General features: G+C 52.1%; 12 protein-coding genes across 12 annotated transcripts; 6 read left to right on the forward strand and 6 right to left on the reverse strand.

Moving 5' to 3' along the window:
- The first annotated feature begins 324 nt into the window (after window positions 1–324).
- BO66DRAFT_426958 (protein ERV29) lies at window positions 325–2382 on the forward strand. The gene is made up of 5 exons (XM_025650312.1): window positions 325–919; window positions 1057–1169; window positions 1276–1769; window positions 1822–1886; window positions 1959–2382. The coding sequence occupies exons 1-5, from the start codon at window positions 753–755 to the stop codon at window positions 2029–2031; spliced, it is 912 nt and encodes a 303-aa protein (XP_025506620.1). The 5' UTR covers window positions 325–752; the 3' UTR covers window positions 2032–2382.
- A 1967-nt stretch (window positions 2383–4349) lies between these two features.
- BO66DRAFT_21429 (uncharacterized protein) lies at window positions 4350–5769 on the reverse strand. The gene has a single exon (XM_025642615.1). The coding sequence runs from the start codon at window positions 5535–5537 to the stop codon at window positions 4365–4367; it is 1173 nt and encodes a 390-aa protein (XP_025506621.1). The 5' UTR covers window positions 5538–5769; the 3' UTR covers window positions 4350–4364.
- On the forward strand, window positions 5752–6390 carry BO66DRAFT_21436 (uncharacterized protein). Its single transcript, XM_025642616.1, has one exon. It carries the CDS (start codon window positions 6002–6004, stop codon window positions 6320–6322), a length of 321 nt encoding a protein of 106 aa, XP_025506622.1. The 5' UTR covers window positions 5752–6001; the 3' UTR covers window positions 6323–6390.
- Window positions 6391–7790: 1400 nt separating this feature from the next.
- Window positions 7791–8217, reverse strand: BO66DRAFT_316759 (U6 snRNA-associated Sm-like protein LSm8; the record flags this gene model as incomplete). The annotated part of the gene is made up of 2 exons (XM_025643522.1): window positions 7791–8062; window positions 8193–8217. The coding sequence occupies 2 exons, from the start codon at window positions 8215–8217 to the stop codon at window positions 7791–7793; spliced, it is 297 nt and encodes a 98-aa protein (XP_025506623.1).
- A 647-nt stretch (window positions 8218–8864) lies between these two features.
- BO66DRAFT_389770 (putative proline-rich, actin-associated protein Vrp1) lies at window positions 8865–10587 on the reverse strand. The gene is made up of 2 exons (XM_025646858.1): window positions 10278–10587; window positions 8865–10221 (listed from the first exon to the last, which is right to left on the reverse strand). Exons 1-2 carry the CDS (start codon window positions 10395–10397, stop codon window positions 8980–8982), a joined length of 1362 nt encoding a protein of 453 aa, XP_025506624.1. The 5' UTR covers window positions 10398–10587; the 3' UTR covers window positions 8865–8979.
- A 208-nt stretch (window positions 10588–10795) lies between these two features.
- BO66DRAFT_316951 (uncharacterized protein) lies at window positions 10796–12046 on the forward strand (the record flags this gene model as incomplete). The annotated part of the gene is made up of 1 exon (XM_025643533.1): window positions 10796–12046. One exon carries the CDS (start codon window positions 10796–10798, stop codon window positions 12044–12046), a length of 1251 nt encoding a protein of 416 aa, XP_025506625.1.
- BO66DRAFT_389771 (60S ribosomal protein uL1) lies at window positions 12032–13364 on the reverse strand. Its single transcript, XM_025646859.1, has 4 exons — window positions 13297–13364; window positions 13001–13178; window positions 12667–12860; window positions 12032–12594 (listed from the first exon to the last, which is right to left on the reverse strand). The coding sequence occupies exons 1-4, from the start codon at window positions 13313–13315 to the stop codon at window positions 12332–12334; spliced, it is 654 nt and encodes a 217-aa protein (XP_025506626.1). The 5' UTR covers window positions 13316–13364; the 3' UTR covers window positions 12032–12331.
- Window positions 13365–13656: 292 nt separating this feature from the next.
- BO66DRAFT_389773 (uncharacterized protein) lies at window positions 13657–16349 on the reverse strand. The gene is made up of 7 exons (XM_025646860.1): window positions 16089–16349; window positions 15901–16013; window positions 15696–15846; window positions 15548–15638; window positions 15089–15496; window positions 14938–15028; window positions 13657–14887 (listed from the first exon to the last, which is right to left on the reverse strand). Exons 1-7 carry the CDS (start codon window positions 16164–16166, stop codon window positions 13855–13857), a joined length of 1965 nt encoding a protein of 654 aa, XP_025506627.1. The 5' UTR covers window positions 16167–16349; the 3' UTR covers window positions 13657–13854.
- An 814-nt stretch (window positions 16350–17163) lies between these two features.
- On the forward strand, window positions 17164–19347 carry BO66DRAFT_317022 (uncharacterized protein; the record flags this gene model as incomplete). The annotated part of the gene is made up of 8 exons (XM_025643536.1): window positions 17164–17406; window positions 17467–17495; window positions 17551–17590; window positions 17639–17930; window positions 17982–18095; window positions 18145–18470; window positions 18558–18950; window positions 19009–19347. The coding sequence occupies 8 exons, from the start codon at window positions 17164–17166 to the stop codon at window positions 19345–19347; spliced, it is 1776 nt and encodes a 591-aa protein (XP_025506628.1).
- An 87-nt stretch (window positions 19348–19434) lies between these two features.
- BO66DRAFT_21603 (uncharacterized protein) lies at window positions 19435–20578 on the forward strand. Its single transcript, XM_025642628.1, has 2 exons — window positions 19435–19605; window positions 19829–20578. The coding sequence occupies exon 2, from the start codon at window positions 19847–19849 to the stop codon at window positions 20366–20368; it is 522 nt and encodes a 173-aa protein (XP_025506629.1). The 5' UTR covers window positions 19435–19605; window positions 19829–19846; the 3' UTR covers window positions 20369–20578.
- A 2762-nt stretch (window positions 20579–23340) lies between these two features.
- Window positions 23341–24135, forward strand: arfA (putative ADP-ribosylation factor; the record flags this gene model as incomplete). The annotated part of the gene is made up of 4 exons (XM_025643517.1): window positions 23341–23488; window positions 23601–23845; window positions 23905–23970; window positions 24043–24135. 4 exons carry the CDS (start codon window positions 23341–23343, stop codon window positions 24133–24135), a joined length of 552 nt encoding a protein of 183 aa, XP_025506630.1.
- Window positions 24136–25098: 963 nt separating this feature from the next.
- Window positions 25099–25893, reverse strand: BO66DRAFT_301580 (uncharacterized protein; the record flags this gene model as incomplete). The annotated part of the gene is made up of 1 exon (XM_025643216.1): window positions 25099–25893. A coding segment is annotated over one exon (795 nt), but the record flags the coding sequence as incomplete, so codon positions are not given.
- Window positions 25894–26327: the final 434 nt, after the last annotated feature.

Below are 26327 nucleotides of genomic sequence, written 5' to 3' on the forward strand. Positions count from 1 at the left end.
TGTTACTACTGTTGTTGTTTTTCCTTTTCTTTCGCCAAAGATTCCAGCAGGGAATATACATGGTTTCTAGAATGCGGGCCCGGCAGGTGTAGGCCAGTGAGGAAGAGAGAAGGGGTTAAGGATGAAGAATTGAAGGTCCTGGCGAACTGGCGAACAGACTGGAGATCATTGGCTTACGTAAGGGCCTTCGACGCTCTAATGGCGTCACGCCCGCAACTCCGACGGCTCCGCTAGTCCGCATTGGGACTAGTGATGAGTTCCGGTCATCGTGGCCTTATTTCCATGTACGGAGAGAGAGAGTACTGACCCAGTAACTGACCCTGTGCTTGTTTGGTGTTGGTTCTTTCTGTTCAATGTCTCAATAGCAAGAAAGAAGAAAGAGACCAACTTTACTTCCGACTGTGCTTCTTTGCTGCAGCCACTATTCATTCGTTCCACCCCCCATTATTATTGATTGCTCCCTCTTCGATCCATCACCTTTTTCCGCTTCTTATTCTCCTCTTCCTTTCTTTTCTTCTTCTCTTCTTCCTCTTCCTCTTCCTTCCTTTCCACTACACCTCATCTACCTCTATTCTTCCCGAATAGTGCGCCTGGAGCTACTCCCCGAATCCCTTCTCCCGACTTCCTTGTTTGTTTTTCCACCCCCCGTGAAAACCTTCCGAGGGGTCCGACTCTACTACTCCATATTTCTTCCTCCTTCATTTCCTCTACTCTTCAAACCCACCACTTTCATCTATACTATATTCGTCGCCATGGCGCAAATTCGTGGCACTGCCGGTTACAACCTCGGCCACCAGAACCCCTTTGGCGGTCCTGGCCGAGCAGAGGCAACGAGCGACCCGAGTCCTTTGGATGCTATCCGGGAGCAGACCAGCAAGATTGAGGATTGGCTCGACACAATGGCCGATCCGGTTAAGCCGTACGTGATCCTCTATCGATCTCTACAGCTCCAATGCCTGGAGTGCTCGCACCTGCGGCAGCGAAAGGAGCCTCCGACCGATCCGCGCATCCAGAGAAGACGTATCTCCGCTGACACCGTGGCTTTTTGCTCTCCAGATATCTCCCAGCCATTGGTCGGTTTTTAATCGTGGTTACCTTCCTCGAAGACAGCCTGCGTATGATCACGCAATGGAACGACCAACTGCTGTACCTGCGTGATTACCGGAAAAGTAAGCTCCCACCTCGACTTCGTTCCTCTCCTGCCGGCTGCGCGGTAGCACCGCGGATGGAGACTGAAACGCAAGAACATCACTAACCCGTCTCTCTCCGCACTAGTACCATGGGGAATCACGCATACTTTTCTTCTCGTCAATATGATCGCCATGTCGGTTTGCTCGGTTTTGGTCATCGCCCGCAAGCACACTGAGTTTGCCGTCGCGGGTTTGTTGGCCGTCGTTATCACCCAGGGTCTCGGATACGGATTGATTTTCGACCTCAACTTCTTCCTTCGCAACCTGAGTGTGATCGGCGGTTTGCTCATGGTGCTTTCCGACTCGTGGGTGCGCAAGAAGTTCGTCCCTGCCGGTCTGCCCCAGCTGGATGAGAAGGACCGCAAGATGTACGTCCAGTTCGCTGGTCGCGTGCTGCTCATCTTCCTCTTCATTGGGTTCGTCTTCTCGGGCCAGTGGAGCATGTGGCGCGTGCTGGTCAGCTTGTTCGGCTTCGTCGCTTGCGTGATGGTCATCGTGGGATTCAAGGCCAAGTGGAGCGCTATCATTCTGGTTGTGTTGTTGAGCGTCTTCAACGTGCTGGTCAACAACTTCTGGACTGTATGTTCCCCTTCAATGCTGCATATTTTCCAGCGACTGACATGATGACCAGCTTCACCCTCACCACCCTCACAAGGACTTCGCCAAGTACGACTTCTTCCAGATCCTGTCTATTGTGTACGAGTCCCTCCCTCGCCTTTCGTTGACTTTCCTCCACGACACAGGCTAACATATTCATTTACTCTATAGCGGTGGACTCCTGCTTCTGGTCAACATGGGCCCTGGTCAGCTGAGCATGGACGAGAAGAAGAAGGTCTACTAAACGACGGAACGACGAAGACCAACGACGTCGACGACTCCGCTGCCATTCGAATCCGGCTCACGTGCGCGCTTGTATGACGCGAGGGCTCTCCCGGGCCTTGGAGACGACCCTTAGCTTATACGAATTGCTTTCCCTTCTCTCTTCGAATAGCTTCTTTGATTGTTCTTGGAAAAGAAACACCCAGTCCCAGTCCCCTTAGCTCTGCCCCTCGAATACCACTACCATGATCTCGCCAGTCAACGGATAAACCAACCTCAGAATCAATAAACAGACAAAAAAAGGAAGAACTCGAGTCCAATGTTCATTTGCTCGATTTAGCTATCTGTGCATGATGAAAATGTTCACCAATTTATAGTATAGTTGTTCCACCCCGTTGTAGTCTGCATCGCCTTTAGCTTGGGGAGATTAGACCCCATTGTAGCCGAGTAAAGTAGCACCTCGAACCAAAAAGCGCGGCAGATCGTTAGATTATACCAGGTATACAACCCGCGCCATACCCGACCGGGCGTAGCGAGTCAGCCATGCACTATACTCCATGGATATATACTAGACATGGAAGTCATGTAGACAGACACCTGTGGCTTGGGATTCCTGTGGTTTAACTTAACGCCAACAACACCTATCGGCATCCCATAAAATAAGATCATTAGTATAGTATGGTTGATTAATTCAATCGAGTCTGTTTTGAAGGGCGGTAGTAGGTCGGTATTCAATTCGCAACTCAGAGCTCTGGGAAACTCACCCAGTCCAGTCCAGTCCAGTCCATTCCACTCCGACTACAGCACAGCACAGCACAGTCCATAGTATACGTACCCGTCTACGCCCCGCATGTAATCAACTTTTCCTACGCCGCAAAAACAGAGAGAAAGGGAAACATAATTTCGTCCGCGTTCATCGCCCGGTTCCGGGGTTTGGCATTGGTGCCAATCACAATCACAAGCACAATCACCAGCCGCTGGGTCCTCATACATATATGTATATATACATGATGGTCACTATGCTTCATGGGGGGGGGGGGGGGGTTGGGGGGTTGTGTGACTGCTACTGCTGCTGCTGCTGCTGGCGCAATAGCCGTAGGGCAGAAAGATCGAGGGGCTGTAGGTATTGTGTGAGTGCGTGTGAAGATTCTGATGCTTGAGATTCCTGGATATATGACTGGTGCCTCCTCCCGGGACGGGACGTCGTCCAGCATCTTCCAAGGTTAGCTAGGCTAGGCTGGCTGGCTGTCAATTACCACATACCAGCACCCACCACCGGAAAGGAGGATGGAGGATTCTCTCTGGAGATAGGCACTCGCTAACACTCGTCGCCATTGACAATGCTATCGGGAATGTCGGAGGTCGGGATGTTCAAAACAAAGAGGTTAGGGGAGAGCCCTTAGTCGGATCTTTGAGGGCAATTGCCGGTATCAATGGACATGATACTCTCCGCCCCCCCCCCCCCCCCCCCCCCCCCCGGCCTGTCACGAGTGGTCTAGATCTAAATTTCGGCCGTGGAGAATTGGGATAGCGTGGGACCAGCTACGTCTAGCCACTTCAACGCTCGTCCAGACATGTAATAGCAGCAGCCTACAAAGAAGAAATTCAGGTGGGGTATGTATTAGGATAAATTAGTATACAAGAAGGGGTGGGTAGCGGGCAAACTAGGTTAGTAGTCATAAGACAAAGAAAGTGACAGAAAAAAGTTGCAGGTGGACAAAATGAAAGTGGACGGACGAATCACAAAAGGGAGAGACAATGGTCAATGACAAGAAAAAAAGCAAAAATAAGGAATGCGGTCGGGAACACACAAGAAAAAGGAAAGACAGGGGAAAAAAAAGGCATAAGTACTCTGTGCAAAATAGTCTTCAACAACAATGATTGTGGCTCAAGTTGGTCGCAATTGATGAACATGGGTTATTCATCTATGTACTTTCGTGCCCATGAACTGTATGTGTATGTGTATGTGTTTTCCTGATGTCTACTGGCCCAGCCATCCAGACACTAAACACAATCTGTAACTTTGTTCAACGCGGGGTACAGCGCGGCGGGGGGGACTCGGTTGCGGTTTCGCTGATGATGCATCACAGGGGAACAGACAAACAGAAAGACATGCAAGGGGAATTGAGAAAGAAAGATGGAAAGAAACGCTTTTTCGCTGCTGCCAACGCCAGGAAACATGACTGACACAAATGACAAAACTCAACAGCGAAAGGGGGTATTCTGCTACCCAAAGAACAGGGAAAAAATATTGAGCATCGCAAAAACAGGCTTCCATGACAAAGGACAATGTGGTGAGTTGGATGATTCGTGGATTATTGCCTAAATCGGCTTGCACTGAAGACGGAGGAAAAATCAGATATCCATACTCCAACGCCAAGGCCGCAGGCGCTCGAGCTGGCCTAAGGCGATATCGTCAGGCGAGTCGTTGATTTCCAGATGCAGCATCTCAACTTTGTTGTTGCTCTCGTGGTGCTGCGGGTGCAAAGTGGACATGGTCTTGGCGATCGTTGGGAAGTGTTTACCGCTATCTTGAGTCGCTTTGGAACCGGGCCGCGAGGTCGGCGTTTGCGGCGATTGCAGAGACACCCGCGGGGACTCCGCCTCCGAGTCCGCATCGGACGAGAGCGATGAGCACGATTCGAAGCGAGAGTGTAGCGAGGGCGTGATAACCCAGCGAGACTCGTCACGTCCATGCTGAGGTGACTCGTCGTCACCATCTTCCTCCAACCCGTCGGCTCTTGGATCGTACCATCCATCGGGTGCCATCGCTGACGTTCTAGCTCGGGAGGCACTTCTCTCAATCGGTTGTGTTTTGGTCGGTGGCTGCGCTGGTGCTGTCGCAACCGGTTGCTTTTGATCTGTTTTCACATCGGGCGACTTGTTGTTGTTCTTAGACGCGGAGTCACCGATGCGCTCCTTGCCGGCCATAACCCTGGCACTGGGTGGGGGCTGCAACATCCACCGGGTCTCCGCCCGGCTCTTGGGCCCACTAACGATCGGGGGATGCAGATCATTGACCGGGGGTACTCGAGCGATATAATATTTGCTGTTAGAGACCTCATCCGGGCGCCCTCCACCAGACAAACCCACGGACGAGCCCTTCACTTCCACATCTTGACCCCATAACGGCTCGTCTTCCCGCTGATAGCGCATGCGACTCCAACGTTCGCCCAATGGGTTCTTGAGTTTGTCTTTTCTGGATGTTGTACTACCCGAATCATGGAGTGACTCCGTCGATGCCGCATCTGTATTCCAGGATTCCTTTCGACGATGGGCTCGACCACCTCTACGCGCAGGCGGACCGGGGCCTAGAGCGATCTCCTCGGCCCATGCTGGGTTCGTACTGAAGGGGGTGGGTTGTCTGAGGGGTTTCGGTTGGTCGGTGACAATGGTATCGACTTTCTCTTGTTCGCGCTTCGACCGGGCGGCTTCTTTCATTCGATTTCGACGGTAGGACGACTCGGCACAGGGTGTGCAGGTGGCATAGTAGAAAACGGCCGACTGAGCGCCCCGATACAACCACATTCTGGGCTGGGCACTGGAAGCGCTCAATGAGGACGGGATAGAGGTGAGGGCGATCTAGAGGAGAGAAAGGAGGGAGGTGTCGAGAAGAGGGTAAGGTGTCGGAGTGACGGAGAGCCGGTGCTGTCGGTCACGAAACGAGGCTGTGGGCGGGAAATTATGCTGCAACCTAGTACTCAAGTAGACCAATTGGATGGCGGGTAAAGACAAGTCGAACCCGAGAAGTGCTGGCACGGTCGCAACAACATGAAGGGCGCCTGATTCAATCGAGGAGAAAGAGAAGAGGGCGAGATATCGCGGCGGTGGACCGGAATAGGCAGAGGTGGCGGTCGCCCAGCGACCGAGGGAGGGAATTGCGAGTGGATACGGGGATCGAATCGGTAAAGGGGACCGGGGAGGTGGTTGGGTATTCGAGTGGTAGGAGAATGATCCGGGGAAGATGAGGTGAGGGTGATGGCAAAAAAAGAATGTCTCCCAAGAGTAAGATGAGAAACAATTCAAATCAATCAGAGGAGGAGGGGAAGGGGGGAGGGAGGAGAGGGGAGGAGAGGAGGAGAGGAGTTGAGTTGAGTAAAGGTGAGAAAGTGAGAAGGGGAAATTGGTTGGAGAGGAGTAGTAGAGGACTAAGCAGCAGCAGCAGCAACAGCAGCAGCAGCGGCGGCGGATGGAACAGTTCCCGTCAGGGGAAATTGAAAACGAAACGATCCGGTGTTGGGCCGCACTTGGCAAGGGCGGGGCCAACGGCAGGCAGTGAGAGAGAGAGTGTGAGAGAAAAGGATTCACGTTGATTAAATTTGGATTGGTACAATGTGCAATAGATGAAGAGAAGAAAAGGAAGTGCGTGTGTGTATGATAAAAATACAATAGTAAGAAGTAAGAATGGGAGAAAGTGACAAGGTCACTGACTGGAACTGTACCTGGAACTATACGAAGATACAAAGATACAAAAGGAGAGAAATAAGGTTAAAAGATCTCTTGCATTGAATGGAACTCATCACTTCTTTAACTTCTCTCTCCCTCCATCTTTTCGCCAGGGGGATTCATCAAAGTGTAAAAAAAAGAAAAGAAAAAAAAAAAAAAAAGAACCCCAAAAAGAATCTAACCTCCCCCTTTTAAGACAGACTCCCGACAAGCGAGGGATTCATTTCAGGCAGTCAAATAAATATCCATAGTGTCTTTGCACAGCCATTAAAGACTTAGACACGGCAAGCTCTTGATCTCCTCTCCCAACAATGACCACCCCATAGTAGTCCAGACGCAGTCGCTGTCTACTTGAACAATCATATTATCGGATTCATCAAGTCATGTACAGGTAATTAAACGAAGAGTCTTATGTTAATTGGTCATCTATGTATCAAATCCACTTTCGCCCGCTCGTGGCCCATGTCCTCGGCTGGAAAGGAAAGCTTTCCGGGTGGAAAAAGAGGCCCCGACCTCACATCATCTAGGATCCAGGATCAGATGGACATCGATCTCATTAATCCCTGGCCATGGCTGACAAGGGAGACACGGTCCAGCTCTCAAACAGCCTCCCCTCCCCCTTCCTGATTATCCCATGCGAATCATTCCGAGTTTTGGATCCTGCTCCCTTCTGCTTCAGAAAATCCCGAGCCCCCCAAAGGATCCCACAGAAGTCGGCCGACCACAGAACTTGCATTCCGAACCCCCGTTCGGATTGAAGATCCCGAGCGTCCAATGCACCTGCATGTCTAGTCCGTAGTCACACTCCCATCTCATTATAGAAGATTCCCTCCGAAACGGATCATTCAGAGTTCCAACGCGGGCCGATTCGAATGCATTGCATAACTTGACCCACCCAATCCCCTCCCATCGCGCAAGTGCCGGATACCGGGAGACGAAAGCCACAAGCGCAGCAAACCTCAGGCACCCTCTGGCTAGCACCTTGTCCCGCTGAGCGCCAACACCCACGCAGAATGAGAGAGAAACTGGATAGACAAGAGGGGAAAAACGGAAGAGAAGAGGGCAAAAGGGGGAAGGAAGGAGGGGGGGAGGAGAAAGCCTTCGTCCGTGACCACGTCACGCCGAACTCGTCCACGTCAATTTCACACCACAATCAAACGAAACGCGTCTCCATTCCTTGCTTGCCACGGGAAAGAAAAAATACAATCCAGCCAGTGGATTGTTATTTGAGGCCTTTTTTAGTAATTTTCCTTTTTCTGTGTCGAATGCGATTTGGGTTTTAAAAAGAAAGAGCTTTGTCCAGCGGGCAAGGTGTCTTCCCCCTCCCTTCTTCTCTCACGCATTCTTCGTGCCTTTCACTACCTCGCCCTTGACCTTGGTCCAGTCGATGTCACGGTCAATAGCCTCGTCGATCTCCCCGCATAATACCACATTGTCGCCGCGAATAAGATAGAGTCCGTGTTCGATTTGCGAGCTAGGTTCCGGGTCATCGGGCGTCCGGATGATGCGCTCAATCGTATCAAGGAGTACCAAGTTCGTCAGCTGATCCGTCGATAGAAGGGTGCCCAGCAGTGTCCGGCCATCGACGGTCAAGACCAGAATTTTTTCTATGTTCGCGAGGACTCTGGTCAGTTCGGATTGCTATCTCACATGTTCAAGCAACGCGGAATACTCATGGGCAGGTGTTTATGCTACCCAGAAACGTTCTCCGACCCACGGAGGGAGCTAGATACATACTGTTGATGTATGATTGTAAAGACATGGCGAAGATGTGGCTGGCCCGAGAGCTGGCGGTATCACAAAGAGGATGGCAATTGCTCGAGCTCTCCGACAGACTTCTCTGATCCCAAAGAAGCGCAAGATCGTAGAATTCTTGTTCTCGAGAGAAAGATGTGGCCGGCGTATCTCAGAGCTTTACTAAGATACAGATAGTGACGGAAAAACAGGTAGAGTAATCGTGTCGCGCGGATGGGGCGTCTGAGTTCCGAGCAATGACCTCAATATATTCCTTAGAGTGAAGAAAAGCCGATGTGAGGGTTCGAATGAATTAGAATGTTGTGCTGGTAACGGTCGATTGCGGTCCCAGTCCAAAGTAAGGCGATTGGCGAGGGTCCATCTGTTTAAAGAGAGATGGCAGCGACTGTTGATCCCGACCTGCTGCTCCGTTCGCTATGGCGTTGTGTCACGTGAGACCGTCCCGTGCTTTGCTTATCAGATTCCGAAGATCTACGAATTCTGACTCGTCATAACGTGATCTGCATTCGTGAGCTGGGACGGCGCATTGCTGCATTTAGAGTAAATTTGTTATTTGTTCTAGACTCTATTCGACAATCTCAATGCCATTTGAAGCAAGGCGACGCTATTTCCTGTCAAATGTAGTGACTGGTGCATGACCACAAAACTACCAAGCCTGGAAGTCTTTTTGCTTGACATCTCCCTGCCAAACGATGCGAGGGTAGCTAATGCGTTTGAAATAATGTTCAATTCATACATGTTATCTAACTACTGGCCACTGGATCTCCCCTCAGCCGCTCAATGCGCTGAGGTCCAAGGGCACACTGCTCCCTCGCCCAGCCCGATACCGCCGCGCACCACCGACGAACGGTCGAGGTTTGGGCAGCAGTCCTTCGCTCTGGAATTTGAACCTATGATCATCAATCCGAGTCACGCCGTGCATGCCCGGACTCCGAGGGCTAGATCCCGCTGACGGCCCGCCGTTGCTGAGGGTATAAGCGCTCGGATCAAGAGTGGAACGATCCGGGGGTGGACTGGCTAGTGACTCATATGAGCTTGGTCGTGGAGGTGCTGCTGCAGGGGGCATCGTCGGAGGAGCAGATGAAGGAGGCGGCGGTGGAGGTGCGGAAGGAGCCGAGGCAGCGGGTGGAGGTGGAGGTGGGGTGGAAGGTGTATGCTGCATGTGAGCGAGCGCATTTCTGGCTGCTTGTACAGCCGCGGAAGCAGCCGAAGTGCCATTTGCCGGTGGAGGCGGTGGTGGAGGGGTTGACCGTGCCGGCGCTGGAGGTGGGCGCGGGGCTGACGCTGCTGGCGGGGGTGGTGGAGGCGGCGCAGCAGGACTAGCTGAAGGAGGCGGAGGCGGAGGCGGGGGTGGAGCGGTAGTCGATGGTTTTCGTGATGTGATCGGAGGAGGAGGAGCATGCTTAGCGGTACCAGGCAATGGTGGAGGTGCGCGGGGAGGCGCGTCAGGGGCGGACTTGATCGATGCAGTTGACGCTGTCGATGATGGACGAGATGCAGGCCTAGGGGGCGGCTTTCGAAGATTCGCGACCAATGGGTTGACTGGAGGAGCTGGTGGGGAGTCTGTTGCAGGTAGAGGTGGAGGAGGGCGGGCTCCTGGTGGTCTCGGAGCCGACGCAACGGGCGGCGGGGGAGCTCCCCTGGAGTTTTCCGAGTCCGACATGTATGGGGATTCCCGAGTAGCGCCGGTATCGACACCCCCTCGACTGCGTAGCTTAGGCATTCCTCCTGCAAAGAGTCCAGCTAGCTGAGGAGCTGCTGGAGCTGCTGCCGCTGCGTCCGCCCCTGAGCCTGTATCGCTGTTGCTCCGTAGCCGGTTGGCGGCCTGTGCCGTCGGGACTGGAGGTGCAAGTCCAGCTGGAGGCTTCGCCATGCCTGGGATGGGTGGTGCACCGGGCACCGAAGGGCCTGAAGACTTCACTCCCCCACCGGCAAGCTGAGGAGCTGATCTATCATTGGTGACGGCCTTCTTCAATCTTGCACCTTTGTGAATATCGGAAAGGAGAGCGCTCTGTGATGGATATCAGCCAACGGTTTGGGTCTGAAACAAGAGCTGCAAGCACTTACCCGGCCCTTCGCTTCTGAGCCCGAGGGTCTATTTGGTAAGTTTCCTGGTGGAGGTGGGGGAGGAGGGCCTCCCATCCCTCCGGGGGGCGGCGGCGGCGGAGGAGGCGGAGGGGGAGGCATGTTGACTGTAAGTATGTCGAGGAGGGGATGACGCTGATATCGGAAGATTGCGGTTGATGCGTGTAGTGATCTCAGAGGGACCAGACGGTGAACGTTAGAAATACCATCTGACAACTGCCGCGACTAGAGATATAAGGACAAAGGAAAGAAAGTGGATGCCTGCTTGGAGAGCTGATGGGAACAAGGCGAGGGTGTAAGGGAAGTGACGGAGTTGGAGGGGGGCTGGCTGTACGAGACAAGCCGCCAGGTACCACCGCCCGCCTAGTAGGTGCGGCAGTACCACTCGCCGCCTTATCGCATATCCGTCGCATTGCCTTCTTTTCTGTTCAAACCCCCCGTTACCGTTTCGAACGTCCTAGGCGGAATTGTGGATAGCAAACATGATTACCACGAACAGAATGGTCTTGAGGGCCCAGAAATCCAAGACCCAATCTCTGGTCTGTCAGCTCTGTCGTCAAACAGGGTCTCCTAGTCCCGTACCTCGCCCACTACTTTCTCGGACCTATGCCTCAAAAACCACCAGCCCGGCACTCTCAAGCGTGCATCGCGAGCGATTCCAGTCAAGACAATCCTCGTGGACTCATGCGAACCAAATCTCGAAGCGCTTCAACTCGAGCCAAGCAGAACAACCCACAAGACTGCAATTGGATGAAGCCATTGCCCAGATTGCCGAAGAATGCTCCAACCTCTGCCAGGCAGACGCCGTGCCCGCCAACGACGCCGTCAAGCAACTGCTGCAGAGAAGCGAGAAGATCGCCGAGACAATCGCACAACCCACGAAAGCCCAACCAAAGCAGGAACCGGATGAGTTCTCGTCTCTGTTAGACCTGGACGAACCGGCAACGGCCGCGGAGAAACCGCAGCCACGACCCAAGCTAAGCCGCAAGCAGCTATCCAAGCAGCTGTGCCAGGCGATCCACGGCCTGCTGACCGACGAGAAGGTGTTCATCTCCCCCGAAGCCCTCGCTTCCTACACCAAGATCCACGTCCTGCTCCAGCAGCCCCACCACTTCCCCGAGATCTTCCACCTGTACGCCAACAAGCCGATCCCGGAGGAGAAGAGTTCGCCCGTGCGCTTCAGCAAGGCGAACCCCAACAGCATCAACAGCGCCATCCCCGTGGAGCTGGCCAACTCGGCGCTGGACGTCGCCATCGCTCAGCGGAACCTCTCTCTCGTCCTGGCGATCATCGACACCACATTCTCCACCGCGGCGTTCCGCCGCGCCAAGGCCTACAAGAAGGCCGCGCTGCCGCTGGGTGGGCTGAGTGCCGCCCCGGTGGCCTGCTACATCCTTGCGACCTGGGCCGGGAGCCTGCAGAACACGATGGACCCCAGCACGGCGACGGGCATCGCCTTCGCGGCGGGGCTGGCGTACATGGGCGGTGTCACGTCGGTCGGGTTGTTGGCCATCACCACCGCGAATGATCAGATGGAGCGCGTGACCTGGCAGCCGGGAGTCCCGCTGCGGCACCGGTGGCTCCGTGAGGAGGAGCGGGCGGCGTTCGATAAGGTTGCGCTTGCCTGGGGTTTCAAGGATGTTTACTTGAGAGGTGAAGAGGAAGGAGAGGAGTGGGAAAGTCTTCGCGAATTTATCGGCATGAGGGGGATGATCTTGGACCGGACGGATCTGATGGAGGGTATGCAATAAGCTCATGACCTGGCGGTTCGCGCCGCCAAATTTCGATGTACAGTACCAATTTATACACCACCATATCACATCAATCATTGAAGCGAATTCCACACATCTCATCCAGATACCGGATGCGCGCCTACGAGATATACTACGACTCTACGTGTTTCAGCACAAAAACAGCGCAATTGAGGGACATAAAGTCATGGGTCACATTTCCCGTAGAGTCAACTAAGGCCTATACGATCCCAAACCTTAATAATCCCTCTAAAACCTCCAGCGCAGCAAAGCGCTAAGAGCCCCTTAGTAGAGACGCTTGGGAGGAGACATGGTAGCCTTGAGGACAAGGCTACCAACGTTCTGCCAGCCCTTCTTGAGCAGGGAGACGAGGTAGTTGATGGCCAACATGGTGTTGGCGACGAGCTCATCCTCGGTCATGCCAACGTTGCCGACGGCAACACCCAAGCAGAGAACCTTCTTCAGCTGGAACTTGATGGTGGCCTTGATCTCGTTGATCTTGCCAGCCAAGTCCTCAGCGTGGGAGACGGGGGTAGGGAACTTTCCGGCTGCGGTGGGCGTTAGTTTGCATGTCACTGCCAACAAGATGCTTTAATGTCATTTGAGGGTGGGGAACATACCCTTGGAAAGACCAGGACCCAAGAGACGGGGGATCTGCTTGATGAGGGAGTCGGAAGCGACGAAGGCATCGTACTTGCGAGCAAGCTTCTTGATGAGCTTCTTGTTCTTGTTCAGCTTCTTGAGGTCATCAGCGGACATGGCGTCAACACCGAAGTGCTTGGCACGGTCGAGATCGTGCTGGTCACCGAGAACACTAAAGTGCGTATGCCGTTAGCCCGGATGTTCTCCAATCCTGGTGGTTCTCTCGTGCTCTATGCATTCCCACAGCACGCAGATCTGTCGCATAACACCCTCTCCATTCGACCTGTCTTTTTTTCGGTGGTTGCCACATACCAGATGCTCATGTTGGGGCGGGGGATGGTGGGCAGCTTGATGGTGCCGGAGAAACGCTTGTCACGCTGGGGGTCGTAGTTCTTCAGACCGATCTGAAGCTCGACGGTCTCGAGGAAGTTTCTCTTCTTCTCATTCTGAGAGTAGTTGAGCAGCTGCTCAACATTCTGGCGCACTCCGGCTGTGGATGGACAAAAGAATCGCAGGTCAGCGGTTTTGATACACTTGATTTGGCTTTGTGCACTCTCGTCTCTTGTTGATCGAGGCGTATTTGTGGATGCAAGGGAAAATTCACATACCGACTGTGATCTTGGACATCTTGCTGGACAGTCTTCCAAAAGAACTCTTTCAAATTCCTATGGTGTGGCTCTGCGCTGAATGTTGGTCGACAAGCAAAAGGGAAAAAAACTCGACTACTTCGCCCCGTCGGCCGTAGAGAAATTCCCGTTCTCCGCTTGTGGGCGTGTCTCGCGCTAGCCGCACTGGGGCTAGTGCTGCCCTAACTCATGCTTCGGGCTGATTCAGCAAACCACTCATGAGTAAGCGAAGCCCGCGTCTTGGTCTCAGCCAATCATGGCACACTGTTCACGCGACGCTCCCGTCTACATAGGTGCAGTGGCCCGGGGACTGCCCAGCGACACCGAGAGAGTAATGGATTTGTCGATCATGGATGGGTTAGGATTCTATCACATTAGTGTGACAGGAGAGATGCTCTATACAGTAGCGAAATTTGAGTACCCTCAGTCTACTTCTGACTCCTTGTAATCATCATGAAAACAAGTGATCGAGATCTCATCCCTTCCATCTCTTCTCATGCGGTCAAGACACGACATCGTGCACCAGGCAAAAGCCATGCCCTAGGTAGGAGGGGGCCATTGAAGGTTCAGGTCAAGGTTACCCCAGTCCCATATTTGGCCCAGTTCGCACATATCAACGCTGAGAAGACCGTCCATCCCAGCAAATTCGCTGGTTCCTGCTGCCAAGGGACTCAATCCTAAAGGTAACGAATAGTTGATGCCAGCTTCTATAGAGCTCCACGGCAAATCCAGATCCGTGGAAGCAGAGGTGACATCAAAATCTGCACCAGATCCTAGCGATGTCGAAGGAGGTGTAATGGGTCCCTCTAGGGATCCGTCCGACGACCTGGAGAATATGGCCGTCTTTTCCTCTCCAGTCAGAGTCATACTGCCCGCAAGCCTGTTAAGTACCGCATAGCAGATGGCACCGGTCTTTGTGTTCTCGGATATCTGTTCTAGCGCTTCGAGAGCCGTCGAAATTGCTTCGATAGTCTTGTCTCGGCCGGGGAGAGTGCTGTTGTGATCATGGATAATTGCAGAGCATAAGAAGGCTGCTGTATCAAAGATAATGAAGGGGGCGTAGTGGAACTTGGCGTTTGCAGGTAGCATAAACGCTAGCATCCGCTGCGATGATTCCAACAGCTTCAGTGCACAGTTGACAGCAGTCGGTCGAAGACTCCTCTCAATGCTAGGCTTGTCTTGATCGACAGTCATTGTGAGGCATGGCTTCAAAGGCAGAAACATTACCATATACCCGATCGCATGTAGCTGATGCCGCTGTATTGCCACGTGTTTGTGAGATTGATCCCAGCGAGTGTCGGGGTTTTCTGGTCTGTATGGCGCGGGGAGGTTCATAAACCACTTCTCAGTCTCTTGTTGGATGGTAATGGCCTGTGCGGGCGACAATAAGCCACCCATCACACCGGGTATCTTGGAGATAGTCCGTCCGAGCTCACATTGGAAGGTCATGTGAGCGATCGGTGAAAGCCCGAACTCCTCGGGATCAGGGCTCTCGAGGCGTAGGTTTGGCAGTTCAAAAGAGCAGTAGTTGCTGTTGATGATGAATGGTCTCGATAATAATAGAGACATTTGCCTAGCTTTGTCAACACCGCGGGTATCCACGACCAACCAGTACGAGCTTACCAATCCCAAGTATACAATATGCACCAAATTCGCCTTCTCATTTCGCGTTCGAACTCTGAGGCAATCGCCTTGGATGAACTCTTGTACATGCCTGTCGTCGAGATTCAAAAGTCAGCCTAGATATTACGAAGCTTGGAGTACCTGTATTTACCTAATTCCTGCGCTTGGTGGATCGCAGCGCCCAGAGCATGCCATGACTCAACAAATTGTGCTTCACTTTTGTAGTAAACTGCATTGAGGAACAGTTGTTGCACCTGAGTCAGCCCGCCCTTACCAGGTGCAATGGTGCTGCTAAGCTGCTTGGCAGCATGATGATACTGTTCGGCAAGATTCTGGGCGTTCTCCCCGAGCTCCGTCTCCAGCTTCTGTCGGGCATCATGGTCCAGATATAAGGTTGCGCAGGCGCATATGTGTAAAAGCAGGCAAGTAAACTCGGGAGTCAACGCCTGACCCGCCGCCTTGCCAGACCACCAAGTAGCATAGTCGTGCGAGAATGTGGGCGGGTAAAGACAATAGTATTGAGGATTGATCTCACTGAGAAAGTGCTGTATCAGGATGTCTGATTATGCATGAGTGATTGCGCAGGATTATCGTGAGTTGGTTGGTTTACCTGTGTATGGTTTTGGTGGGACTATACGGATAGCTTTCTCCATCTCCGGCTGAATAGTGCTACAGGGGACCGGAGATATCGCGGCAGATTGCTGTCAAATCAACAGTCAGTAGATGGTGGACACAGATCCATATCACGTTAGCCTTACATATCTCTCAGCACCCTGAGGCGTCGCTACCTCGCTATCAGGAAGGTATCCGAGCATACGAAAAGCATTGTCGTTGGTGATTGCCGTGATTGTATTAGAATTCGAAATTTCGTGATTCGACTCTACAGAAGCCGTCTGTGGAGTATCTATGCTGAAGCAGGTATTAGGGACCTGTATGAAACTAAGAACGGTGCCTATAGCTGACCTTGCATTGTTCGTCATAGACCTGGTCACCTTGAGCGCCTTCTTGGGGGGAAATTTGCATAGATGAGCCACTCTTCTTGCTTGACAATGATTGCATGGCCAATCGCGGCTACACTGTACAAAGGAGTCGTCAGATAAGGTGCTCTTATGAGAGAACTAGATTAATCAAGGCTGACTTGTGTTGCTTGCCTTCTGCTTTCGACGCTGACATTCAGTACATGATGTAGCCAAGCGAACGGGCTGCCCCGTGGCTGCTTGATATACCATTTCTGAGATGGTCGCCAATGGAGCCGCTAACTTAGAGACGTTTGACCGGATCACTTGAGATGAAGATCATATCCTTATAGAAGCAGTCGGCTGGATATGATCACCATGCTTTCAAGAGTCAACTGAGGACTCCTCTGCCCGAACACGTCGATATGTCGCTTGTGACCGATGGATCGGTGGATCTGATGCGGTGCGTGGATAGTGGATACTGCTCCGTACTGCAGTCGGGTAGAAGTCAGTCCCGCGGTTCGCGTGACGGCCCGGTAGAACTAACCAAAACCGGGTAGTTATGGGGTACCCGGGCTGTCGTGGGAGCCTGGAGGGCTATCTGGGCTACAGGTATAGTAAACAGTGAACAAAACCTCATTTGATAAGTCTCCAATGATCTCTTTCCGGGGGGGATGCATCAGATGAAGAGCTTATATTCTACTCCTTACCACCTAGTATTATGTCTCATTTTCGGAAAATGATCTTGGTCCGCCAAGATGATGTGTTGAAGAATGCTATATATGTCGATAGTCTCGACCTTCAAGTTGCCCGGTAACACCGCCGCTTCGTTTTAAGAACTTGACCTGACTCAATCCCTTACAAGCATTTTACCTAGTCACACCTGGCTTGCAGATCTTCACTACGACCAAAGTCGAGCATATGATACCTTTCAGCGCCCACAACCATCGATACGCGCCCGCCTCCAGATGCCCCCCCGGAATCCTTGGCGGGGGCTTGTCAACATACCCCTCGTGCTGCGGACGAGTCAGCTGTAAGGCTCTGGCGCCCGCGCTGGGCGGCAAGCGATTGTGCTGTCTCAGCTCATAAGTACCCAGTCAGTCGCCCTGATCTGCGCGACGCAGGAGCTGTGAGAAATTATCCGAGCAACTGCAGGCCGCTGCTCTCTGCTATGAGTCCCTGTGCCTCATTCAGCTTCTGAATTATCATACCCACCCTTTAGTGTCCAGTATACGGTCTCGCGACTGCCTGTCGCTGGCCAGGATAAGAAATGTCAGAGCCTACGACATCCAGCAGTGGCCACACACCTCAAGATTATTATTCCAGTTTTACTCAGAAACCAAGCATCCAAGATAAATTTCGCGACATTGATGATGCCAGCAACCTGAAGCACTATCGGGCTCTTTTGCAAGACCCTCAAGCAAGAAACTTTGTGCTCGACTTCGGCAATGAAGATGCATGGTGTGCTGTGAACTTGGACCAGGAAGAGGTAGCGCTGCTACTGCGCAAGCCAGTATGTTGTCAACGGTAGTTTGATGCCATTTGAACAAGACTAAACGTGGATGATGCTTAGAAGCCAAATTGTTATGGTACTCGGTGGATGTAAGTATAAGCATTATCGAACACGAATGGAGACATGCTCAGCGAGGTTCACCAGTAATATATGGGCCCCCGAGCAGCAAAAGGATTTGATAAAGGTTAGCCTAGTCTCCAATGGGTCACCATGTCTCCACTGACGTTCTCAGTCCATCACCAGTCACTATGGTGTATCGGAACGGCTACAGGGCATGATGTGCACAGACCCAGTCGAGCGTCCATCGAAACCTCCGGTCCCTGCTGAGCCTTCACGAACTAGCTACTCTAGACACCGCGACCGGTTGCCCTCAAATCGATTGAACGACCTCGAAGAAGGCAATGCACTCAGAAATTTGACAAATGCCGAGGAGATTAGCGCACTGGCATCGTTCAGGGGCCTCACCTTTGCCCACGTCATCGACCAAATATGGCATTTTTGCTCGGTGGATTATGGGCCAAGGTGTATGTCCAACTTTATTGAACTGCTGGAGCCAAATTTCTTACGGATGACAGATACTTGCGTCGGTTACAATTCGATCTATGTGATCCCAGGTCATGAAATGGACAATGGGAAAGACTTACCGGCTGGTAGGCGGTTATGGTCCTGGTTAATTTTGTGCGATGATGGTAAGAAGCATTTCCCTGATCGCTAGATTCTTAATAATGAGCTGTACAGGGACTGTCATAAACATGCAAGAGAATCCGTTTCCTGGCCTATCAAGCCCGTCGGAGAAAGAAATCAAGGCTGTCCTTGGCGTGGTTCGCCGGAACCTGCAACTCATCTTCTCCGGGGTCTCTAGACACCACCCCGCCTCCTCAGAAAGCGATTCCCTAGTGACGATTCGCGTGCGGCCTTCCTCCGAGGCGTGCCCGGAACAGACAAGCATTAGACAAGAAGACGGGCCGAGCTTACTTTTCTACTACATCTTCGATGACTGGGTGTCATCCTATGCCCTTGTGGCGAAACGTGAGCACAAATATGGCGTGGCTTTAGACCGGCTGGTATATGGACCAATATTCCCTCTCAGTCCTTTGTGGTGAACGTGTCATTTCCTCGCAGCGTTTTACAGAGCTAACACCTCGAGGCAGAGACAAAACATGCTAGCCAAGCCGGTCGTGGACCTGATTGACGAATTGCACTGGCTGGGAAGGCGATTGGCAGTCCTCAAGCGTCTCTACCAGAGCTACGAGCTCATCATGATGCGCATTCTTCAACGACAGCGATCACTTCATGATAAAGCACGCTATAATTACCCTCAACTGGCTCTCGGACAGACATTTGGAGACAACGACTCCGACGATGCTCAAAAGCAATCCATGCAGAACAGCTTTAGTCTTTCAAGCATCCCAGATGATTCGGTTGGAGTACCTCTGAGCTCCGCAGCTGTGACCCGGTTCGAGAGGCTGGTTGACCGCATCAAGCTGTATTGTCTCTCTGAGATTGAGACATGTTTGACAGAGAAAGAGAATCTAACCTTCTTGGTACGGTTCAAATTTATCTCTAGACATGACTCCAGGGAAAGCTAACGTTCTGTGATAGAATTTCAACTTGATAGCGCTCAAAGATTCGCAGGCTGTGGAGAAGCTGACCAGGATCACTATCCTTTTGGCGAAAGTGACGATCCTATTCCTACCGGTCAGCCTGATGACGGGGTATTTCTCAACGGAACTTCAGAATGTCAAGGGCGAATACACAATCACGCAATACTGGACCAGCTTCGGCGTCATTATGTTCCTGTCCTTTGTGTCGCTTGTCTTCTTCGGGTATGTCAGTGACACTGTGGAAGGCAGGCCGATCTACGAGTCGCTATTCCAGAAGTTCTTCCGGGTATCTCGAAGCAAAATCTCACACAGTCGCAAAGACATACGAGATACATGAAGCCACCTCACCCATCTTCAAGGACAAGTCCAGAGGCCATGATTGATGAAGATGGACATGTACTGTACAATATGGGATTTTCAGCTGAGGGGCATTATGCTCGCTGACTGATCTACGTCTGCCAAGTTCAATAACATTGGTTGCATTTTGACGTTCTATCGCCCATGCATAGACCCAGAGTGACTGACAGTTCTTTCATGTGAAGGCTTATATGCCTGGGAAATCAGGCACTGACGCCGCCTGAAGCTTGGGATATAAGTTTGTCACTCTTCCCCCTTGCATCAGACCGATCACATGACAACTGAGCTTATTATCTTGCTGTCAAAGCTCTACCTTCCTTTCTGTCTTTCTTCCTCAAGCACCTTTGATGTTCATTGAGTCATGTCTTATCTCTTCCCACCCCGGCAACCTTCCCAGGCAGAATGATTTTCTACGAGTTGGCCTGAGGACTGGATCAAGCTGACTTCGTTAAATCATCAAGCTAGATGGTCACGAGATTATGGCAACCGAGATTGAGCGATTAGATCGACATCGAACAGTCTATCGTTTCAAACTTGAGCCAGGCTCATATCGGCATACAATTCCCAAGACAGCCACCTCTGTTATTGTTAAGCAACAGAAAGATGAATGGGAAGAAGAGTTCGAGGATGAGCAGAGGGCCTACAACAGATTAAAGAAGCTCCAGGGGAAAGTGATTCCATACTTTTATGGTCGAGGTCATTTTGGTGGGCTACCTGCACTCGTACTATCGGATATTGATGGGATTACTTTGGATGAATTGGCCCGCAGCAACTACGAAGTCCCCGAGGAGTCATTAAGATCTTCTCTGGAGGAAGTCTTTAGTGAGCTCACGAAGCATGGAGCTTTGTACCGGGACCAGAAGCTGGATAACTTCTTGTTGTGTGATGGCAAAGGCCGTGGGAAGAGCAGAGTGATGGTTGTTGATCTCGAGCAGGTGGAATTCCCTGAGCATCTTCGTCCTTGGCAACATTCTATAACCAGGAGGGAGCGAGGTCTCTGATGGAAGAGTTCAGATACAGACGTAACCCCGGGCGCGAATCATCTCCACTTGAGTTCTGGACGTCTGCGCATAATACGGGTGTCTCCCTCAGCGAGCTAAATGAATTTGCACCCGCGATCTGTCAAGAAAGTCTTGGGAGGCCTGCTTCTACCACGGCTTGAGCAAGATAGAGAAAGAAGGAACACTGTGCCATGCAAATATGATATGGCATTGGTTCCACACTGGGGAGAACCTAGTAGAGAAGGAACCTCAATGAAGTAATTCCTTGTATGGTTGATAAGAACTGTATCTTCTACTTCGCATTCCCGGGTTTGCTTAGATCTGTTTGCAAGTGGACGCGGGGAAGGAGGTTGAACATATCCAGAGTAAGGACTTGGCTGCTATACTCACCCTATACTCACTCTTGTCAGAATCAGTCACTAAGTCTGCTCCTTGGTCAATGAATATGGAAAGATCACTACAATCTCGCTAGCTGAGATCCTCATTACCCCAGTTTTATGGCTTGGTGTTCTTGGTGCCAGACACCCTAGAGACTTGGTCTTGAAGAAGGGATGTGGTATAGAAGTGCCCCCTGTAGCCAATGTCTTACAGGGTAAGGATGGCATGTCGAAGACCTGGTCATGACCATATCATTGTGATGATTCTTAATACAACATGAGGGGGAAACGATAAGATTATCGTTGTGCGGGGTCCCGCTACATTCTAGCCTTGGTGTGGAGGTCTACCAAGGCGGTAATTCACGGCAGGGTAGGCAAAGGGTCACTGCCACAATGAGCTATATAGAACGGGGCAACACCTATTATCAGTTGGTATACTCATGTATATCAGAATCAACACATACAGTACGTCATCGGGATCTAGCTTTAACTCATATCATAGTACCATTATACTAATTCATGTATCGCATCCTCAAACTTCGCCAGCGCCTCGAACCACACATTTCAGATTGCGTAGTTGAGGGTGGAGGCTTCACCACCTCTCGTTATGGAGATGCTCCAAGTAAGAAACTGGATACTTAATACGTGATGATGTCTTATATGCCCAATTTCGAGAAGCGGGACAAAGGCTAGATGCCTGGGTCTTGGTCTGAGATAGATCAACTTTGCATTGCTTGTTTTTGAACTATGGGACCGCTATTGAGGCTTCCATTCTTCTTCAATAATGCGATGAATCGAACTATAGCCGAGCACGATGGAGGTGTATGGCAGAGACAGCTATTACTTCTGGCTTCCGCACAAGATCTACCCGCTAAAATCATTCGTCTATTTTATATCGAAGCTCTCTTTCGCTCGGCTCATACAGGTATGAGGCTTGAACGCGGGCTTTGTATACCAGAAATAGATCGCAAATATAGTGCAATTTGAACCATAGAAGGCAGCTTATGGCAAGCCTAAAAATGACACAAACGATCTTGCCCCTTCAGCCGAATATTGAGAACTTCTGCAAATTGTGAGCCCCCGGCACCAGGAGACGTTCATAGTTAAAGCATGCTTGATGAGGACCTCGAATGTGCTTTAACTTTCATTGATATCTGCTTCCTCGATACACTTGATGTCCACACATCTTATGTGTTTCCTAATGGAGGGAGGGATGCATATCGACCATGAAAATCTCGGAACAGCATAGACCGGCACAATCTTCTCATGAAGTTCAGAACAGTGTAATGTACTGGTCAAGTCTCTTGAGTATATCAAGCAGATTTCTTGGGAAACTTGGAATTCCAAGGAGGAATGATTCTGATCTCTTCTGGTATAAGTCTGGCCATGTGTTGGCTTGATCTTTAGATTGCCCATTGCTGCGCCTCGAGTTGATATTGCTGTACTATACTGATACTGTACTGTGTATTGTACAGAACACCGACGGAGGAACTTGTGGGTGAAGACTGTATGAGAGGCGGTAAGTTTACCGCGTAAGATAGTAAGATTCCATGAACGGAAAACAACGTGTCCTCTTCTGGTGGCCAGGCAGAAACCGATCTTCAATAATGCCAGGGTTCTGTCAAGCTCTCCAGATCGTACCTAAATGATCCCACAGTTGGCATTAGTGAAGAGTATCATCTTCTACTGATTGACATCAATTGATTCTATAAATATATAGTATACGCTTCAAACGCCAAAGTTACTCCATCTACTGTACGTACGGTACACGAAAAATAGTCGGTAAGTATCTAATTGATTGTTTTTGGCCGGTTTCAGTTAGTGACGGAAGCTACGCCGGCGGCTGAACTTCTCGACCTGGTCACTGGTCACTCGCTGGCAGTTTTGCTCACCCAAAATTTCCTCCACCCCTCGAACGAACCAACAAACAGGAGGGCCTGCTCCATAACAGGACCCGAACCTGAACCTGACCTGACCTGACCGAACCTGACCCTCTCTGCTGTTTCCAGTCGGGCGGGCGGTCGCTGGTCTCTTAGTGCCTCTCTGTCTCTATCTCTGTCTGGTCTCGTTCCCACACCCATTCCCACCCCCCTCCCTCTCTGTATCCACGCCCATTCCTAATCTCCCTCCCTCTTTCCCTTCCATCTTCAAACCACATCGGTAAGTAAGTACATTTTTGCCTATGTTAATGGTTTATGTCTGCTTGGTCAAGTTGTCGTTGTGTCTCTTGTCCTATCCACCGCCCCTCCCCTCAACTCCCTGACCAGGCTGGCTCTGGTCTTTGTGTCTGGTTATTTCGCCTCCCTCTAATTCCACTCCCCCTGATTTGTCTTGCCCGCCGTGTTTCCCCGGCGTGACTACCTTAACCTGACGACTTCCACCCCTCGTTGTCGTCCACCTCTTATTTCCCCTTCGTCATACCACTGTCCTGCTCGCTCTCATATATACCTCCTCAACCCCTCATCACCCGACCCGTGATTGAACAGCAGGGCACTCCCGCAATCGTGCTCGCATTCTTACACTCTGTCCTGTCTGGTCGCATCTAACATCCTCCGCGCTCACCATCTAGAACCCTGAAGATACACCACCGCCATCATGGGTATCACCTTCTCCAAGATTTTCGACAGACTATGGGGACGCAAGGAGATGCGGATTCTGATGGTCGGTCTCGACGCTGCCGGAAAGACCACCATCCTGTACAAGCTCAAGCTCGGTGAAATCGTCACCACCATCCCCACCATCGGTCAGTCACCCTATTCGACTATTGTCTCGAGAGCAGCATGTCTCTGCTCACCCAGCGCATGGGTTCACTGCTGAGTTGGTTCGCTGACACATCTTGGGAATTGTTCATGCAGGCTTCAACGTCGAGACTGTCGAATACAAGAACATTCAGTTCACCGTCTGGGACGTCGGTGGTCAGGACAAGATCCGTCCTCTCTGGAGACACTACTTCCAGAACACCCAGGGTATCATTTTCGTCGTCGACAGCAACGATCGGGATCGTATTGTCGAGGCCCGCGAAGAGTTGCAGCGCATGTTGAACGAGGATGAGCTCCGTGACGCCCTGCTCCTGGTCTTCGCCAACAAGCAAGATTTGCCCGTATGTGCTCCAAGGCTTACGATTTGAGGAATGATGATATTGACGGTTTTATCTCTCAGAACGCCATGAGCCCTGCCGAAATCACCCAGCAGCTCGGCCTGCAAAGTCTCACTCGCCGCCCCTGGGTAAGTTTGGAAATCACGTCATCTTGGTGCCTCAGGTGTTGGTGCTCGCTTACTGACCCTTGACCTTTTTAGTTCATCCAATCCACCTGCGCCACGACTGGTGATGGTCTGTACGAGGGTCTGGAGTGGCTCGCCGAGACGCTGCGGAAAACCAACCGCGACTAAATGGATATAATGATTGGAGGTATACCTGGAAGCGTGTGACGGGGCCTGTTGCAGATGACATGACTGGAAACAAGGGGAGACAAACCGGGGCCGACCTCGTGTGTAGTGTGGAAAGGGAAATGCTACTTTGGTGGTTCTTGTATGTTCTCTTACGGCTCTTCATTCCTCTATGCTATTAGCTTTTTACTTTTTTTTTTTCTTTACTCTCTCTTTCGCCCTCGATATCTATATGTCGGTGTGGATAACAACGATAATTTCTCTCTACGACTCTTCTGCCGGTGGACTTCCTGCCACGGAAGCCCGACGAATGTCTCATGGATTGCACTGAGAGCACGGTCGACTCAGTCCAATCATTGTATCTCATTATCACCGCCGGAAGAGGGTGGAATTGCAACATGTAGAGAGTTGACGCACGTGAGTGAAAACAATAAATCAATGTGATGGGTCCGGGCTCTTGCTAGCTTGTGGAAGCTTATCTACAACTTAACCTGAATGTATGCAGCGTGATATCCAGGACCGCCCGACGCCAGCGCCAGCACTATCACCGTGCATCTTGCACCTCGCCCCTTAATAAGCCGGCTGCCGTGAGATCGACTAGGACCCCGTAGGTGCAATCCTCCATCCGCCTGTACGTTCTGTCGTCGTTTCCATCATCGAATATTCCTGGCTAATTCATGATAGAATCGTATCCAGCTGATGACGGCGGCGGACACGGTAATATCAACCGCTGACGCTTAGGACCCTTTCGGTTGCTCATCTACTACTACCACCACCACCACTCACAAGCACTACACCCACCAAACCATATACTCACCCATTCCGCAGCTTTCCTCCTCGCCACCTCTCCCACCCCTTGCCCGTTGCCCCTCAGCCCCCCCGGGCCTCACGACGTCTCACTACCCCGGCAGGCATGCACCGAATAAAACCAACTGCCCAAAGCATCCCCAGGTGTATTCACCTCCGCAACTCCGTCCCGCTCACCCACCACGCCGCCGCCCGGATAATCTCGAGCACACAGTCCAGCTCCTCGGCGTCGCGCGGCGCATACACCATCACAAACCCGGGCGGCACGATGCGCAGCCACCACCACCAGCTGTCGCGGGCCAGCGGGTGCCGCTGGCCCCAGCCGCGCTCCAGCACCAGCTTCACGTCCGCCGGGTGCAGCGTCAGGTGCAGGCTGCCGTCGCTCGGGTGCGCGTGACACACCTCCCCGTTGCAGGTGAGGCGGTGGCGGCGTTGTTCTTGTTGGTGGCTGTTGTTGTTGACGCCGGGGTTGGATACTTTGAGGGTTTGGAGGGAGGTGGTGGTGAGGCTGTCGGGACCGCAGGCAGCGTTGCCGTTGCCGTTCCCGTTCCCCGCGCAGAACATCCCCGTGCTATACTTCTCGAAGCACGAGGTGCCCGTGTATAGCGTGTCCGGGTGCTGGGCGACCAGGCGGTGGATCTCGGTGGACAGCGTCTCGTAGATCGCGGCGTCGCTCTTTTGGGTCGTTTGGCGTTGCGGCGCGATCCCGGTGACGGTGGGGCGGGGGCCGGCGCGCGGGGGCAGGTGCGAGGCGCGAAGCAGGCCTTGTTGCGGCTGGACGCAGGGGGGGATTGTTGGGGCGAGTAACGGGTTGCGCAGGATGAAGAGCCGGAGGATGCAGATCCGGAGGTAGCCTGCTGGGGTTGAGGGGGTGCCTCCTGGTCCCAGGGCGAGGAAGGCATGGTAGTCTTTGCGGATCGTGTGGAGGAGGTAGAGGGTTGGGAGGAGGAGGAGCAGGCATGTTGTTGTTGTGGTGGTGGGGTCGAGAGTGAAGATTAGGTGGTTGTGGTTGGGGTTGGGGTTCAGGTGGTGGTGGTTGAGATTGTGGGCTGCTGGGGATAGGTTCGATGCTGCTGCTGCTGGTGATGATGTCTGACAATGGGGACAGGTGCTTGTCAGTGATTGTTCTACTGGGTTTATGCTATTAGGTGTGGGTGCGAGGGAAATAGGCATGGGTGCGAAGCGTACCATGATGTCTGTCTTTCTTTCTTTGTTTGTTGATTAGTCTCGATACGAGGTGAGTCGGTTGCTGATGGGGGGGACTGCGATGATGGTTCAGGTTTGAGGGAGAGGGTGGGCTGAACACTCGATCACCTATCTCAATGCGCTGCAGAGCACAGCGCCATTCACTGTGTTCTTGCCCCGGGGCAAAGGGGGCACCAGGGCTG

Source organism: Aspergillus aculeatinus (assembly GCF_003184765.1).
Source record: "Aspergillus aculeatinus CBS 121060 unplaced genomic scaffold BO66scaffold_10, whole genome shotgun sequence".
Taxonomy (NCBI): Eukaryota; Fungi; Ascomycota; class Eurotiomycetes; order Eurotiales; family Aspergillaceae; genus Aspergillus; species Aspergillus aculeatinus.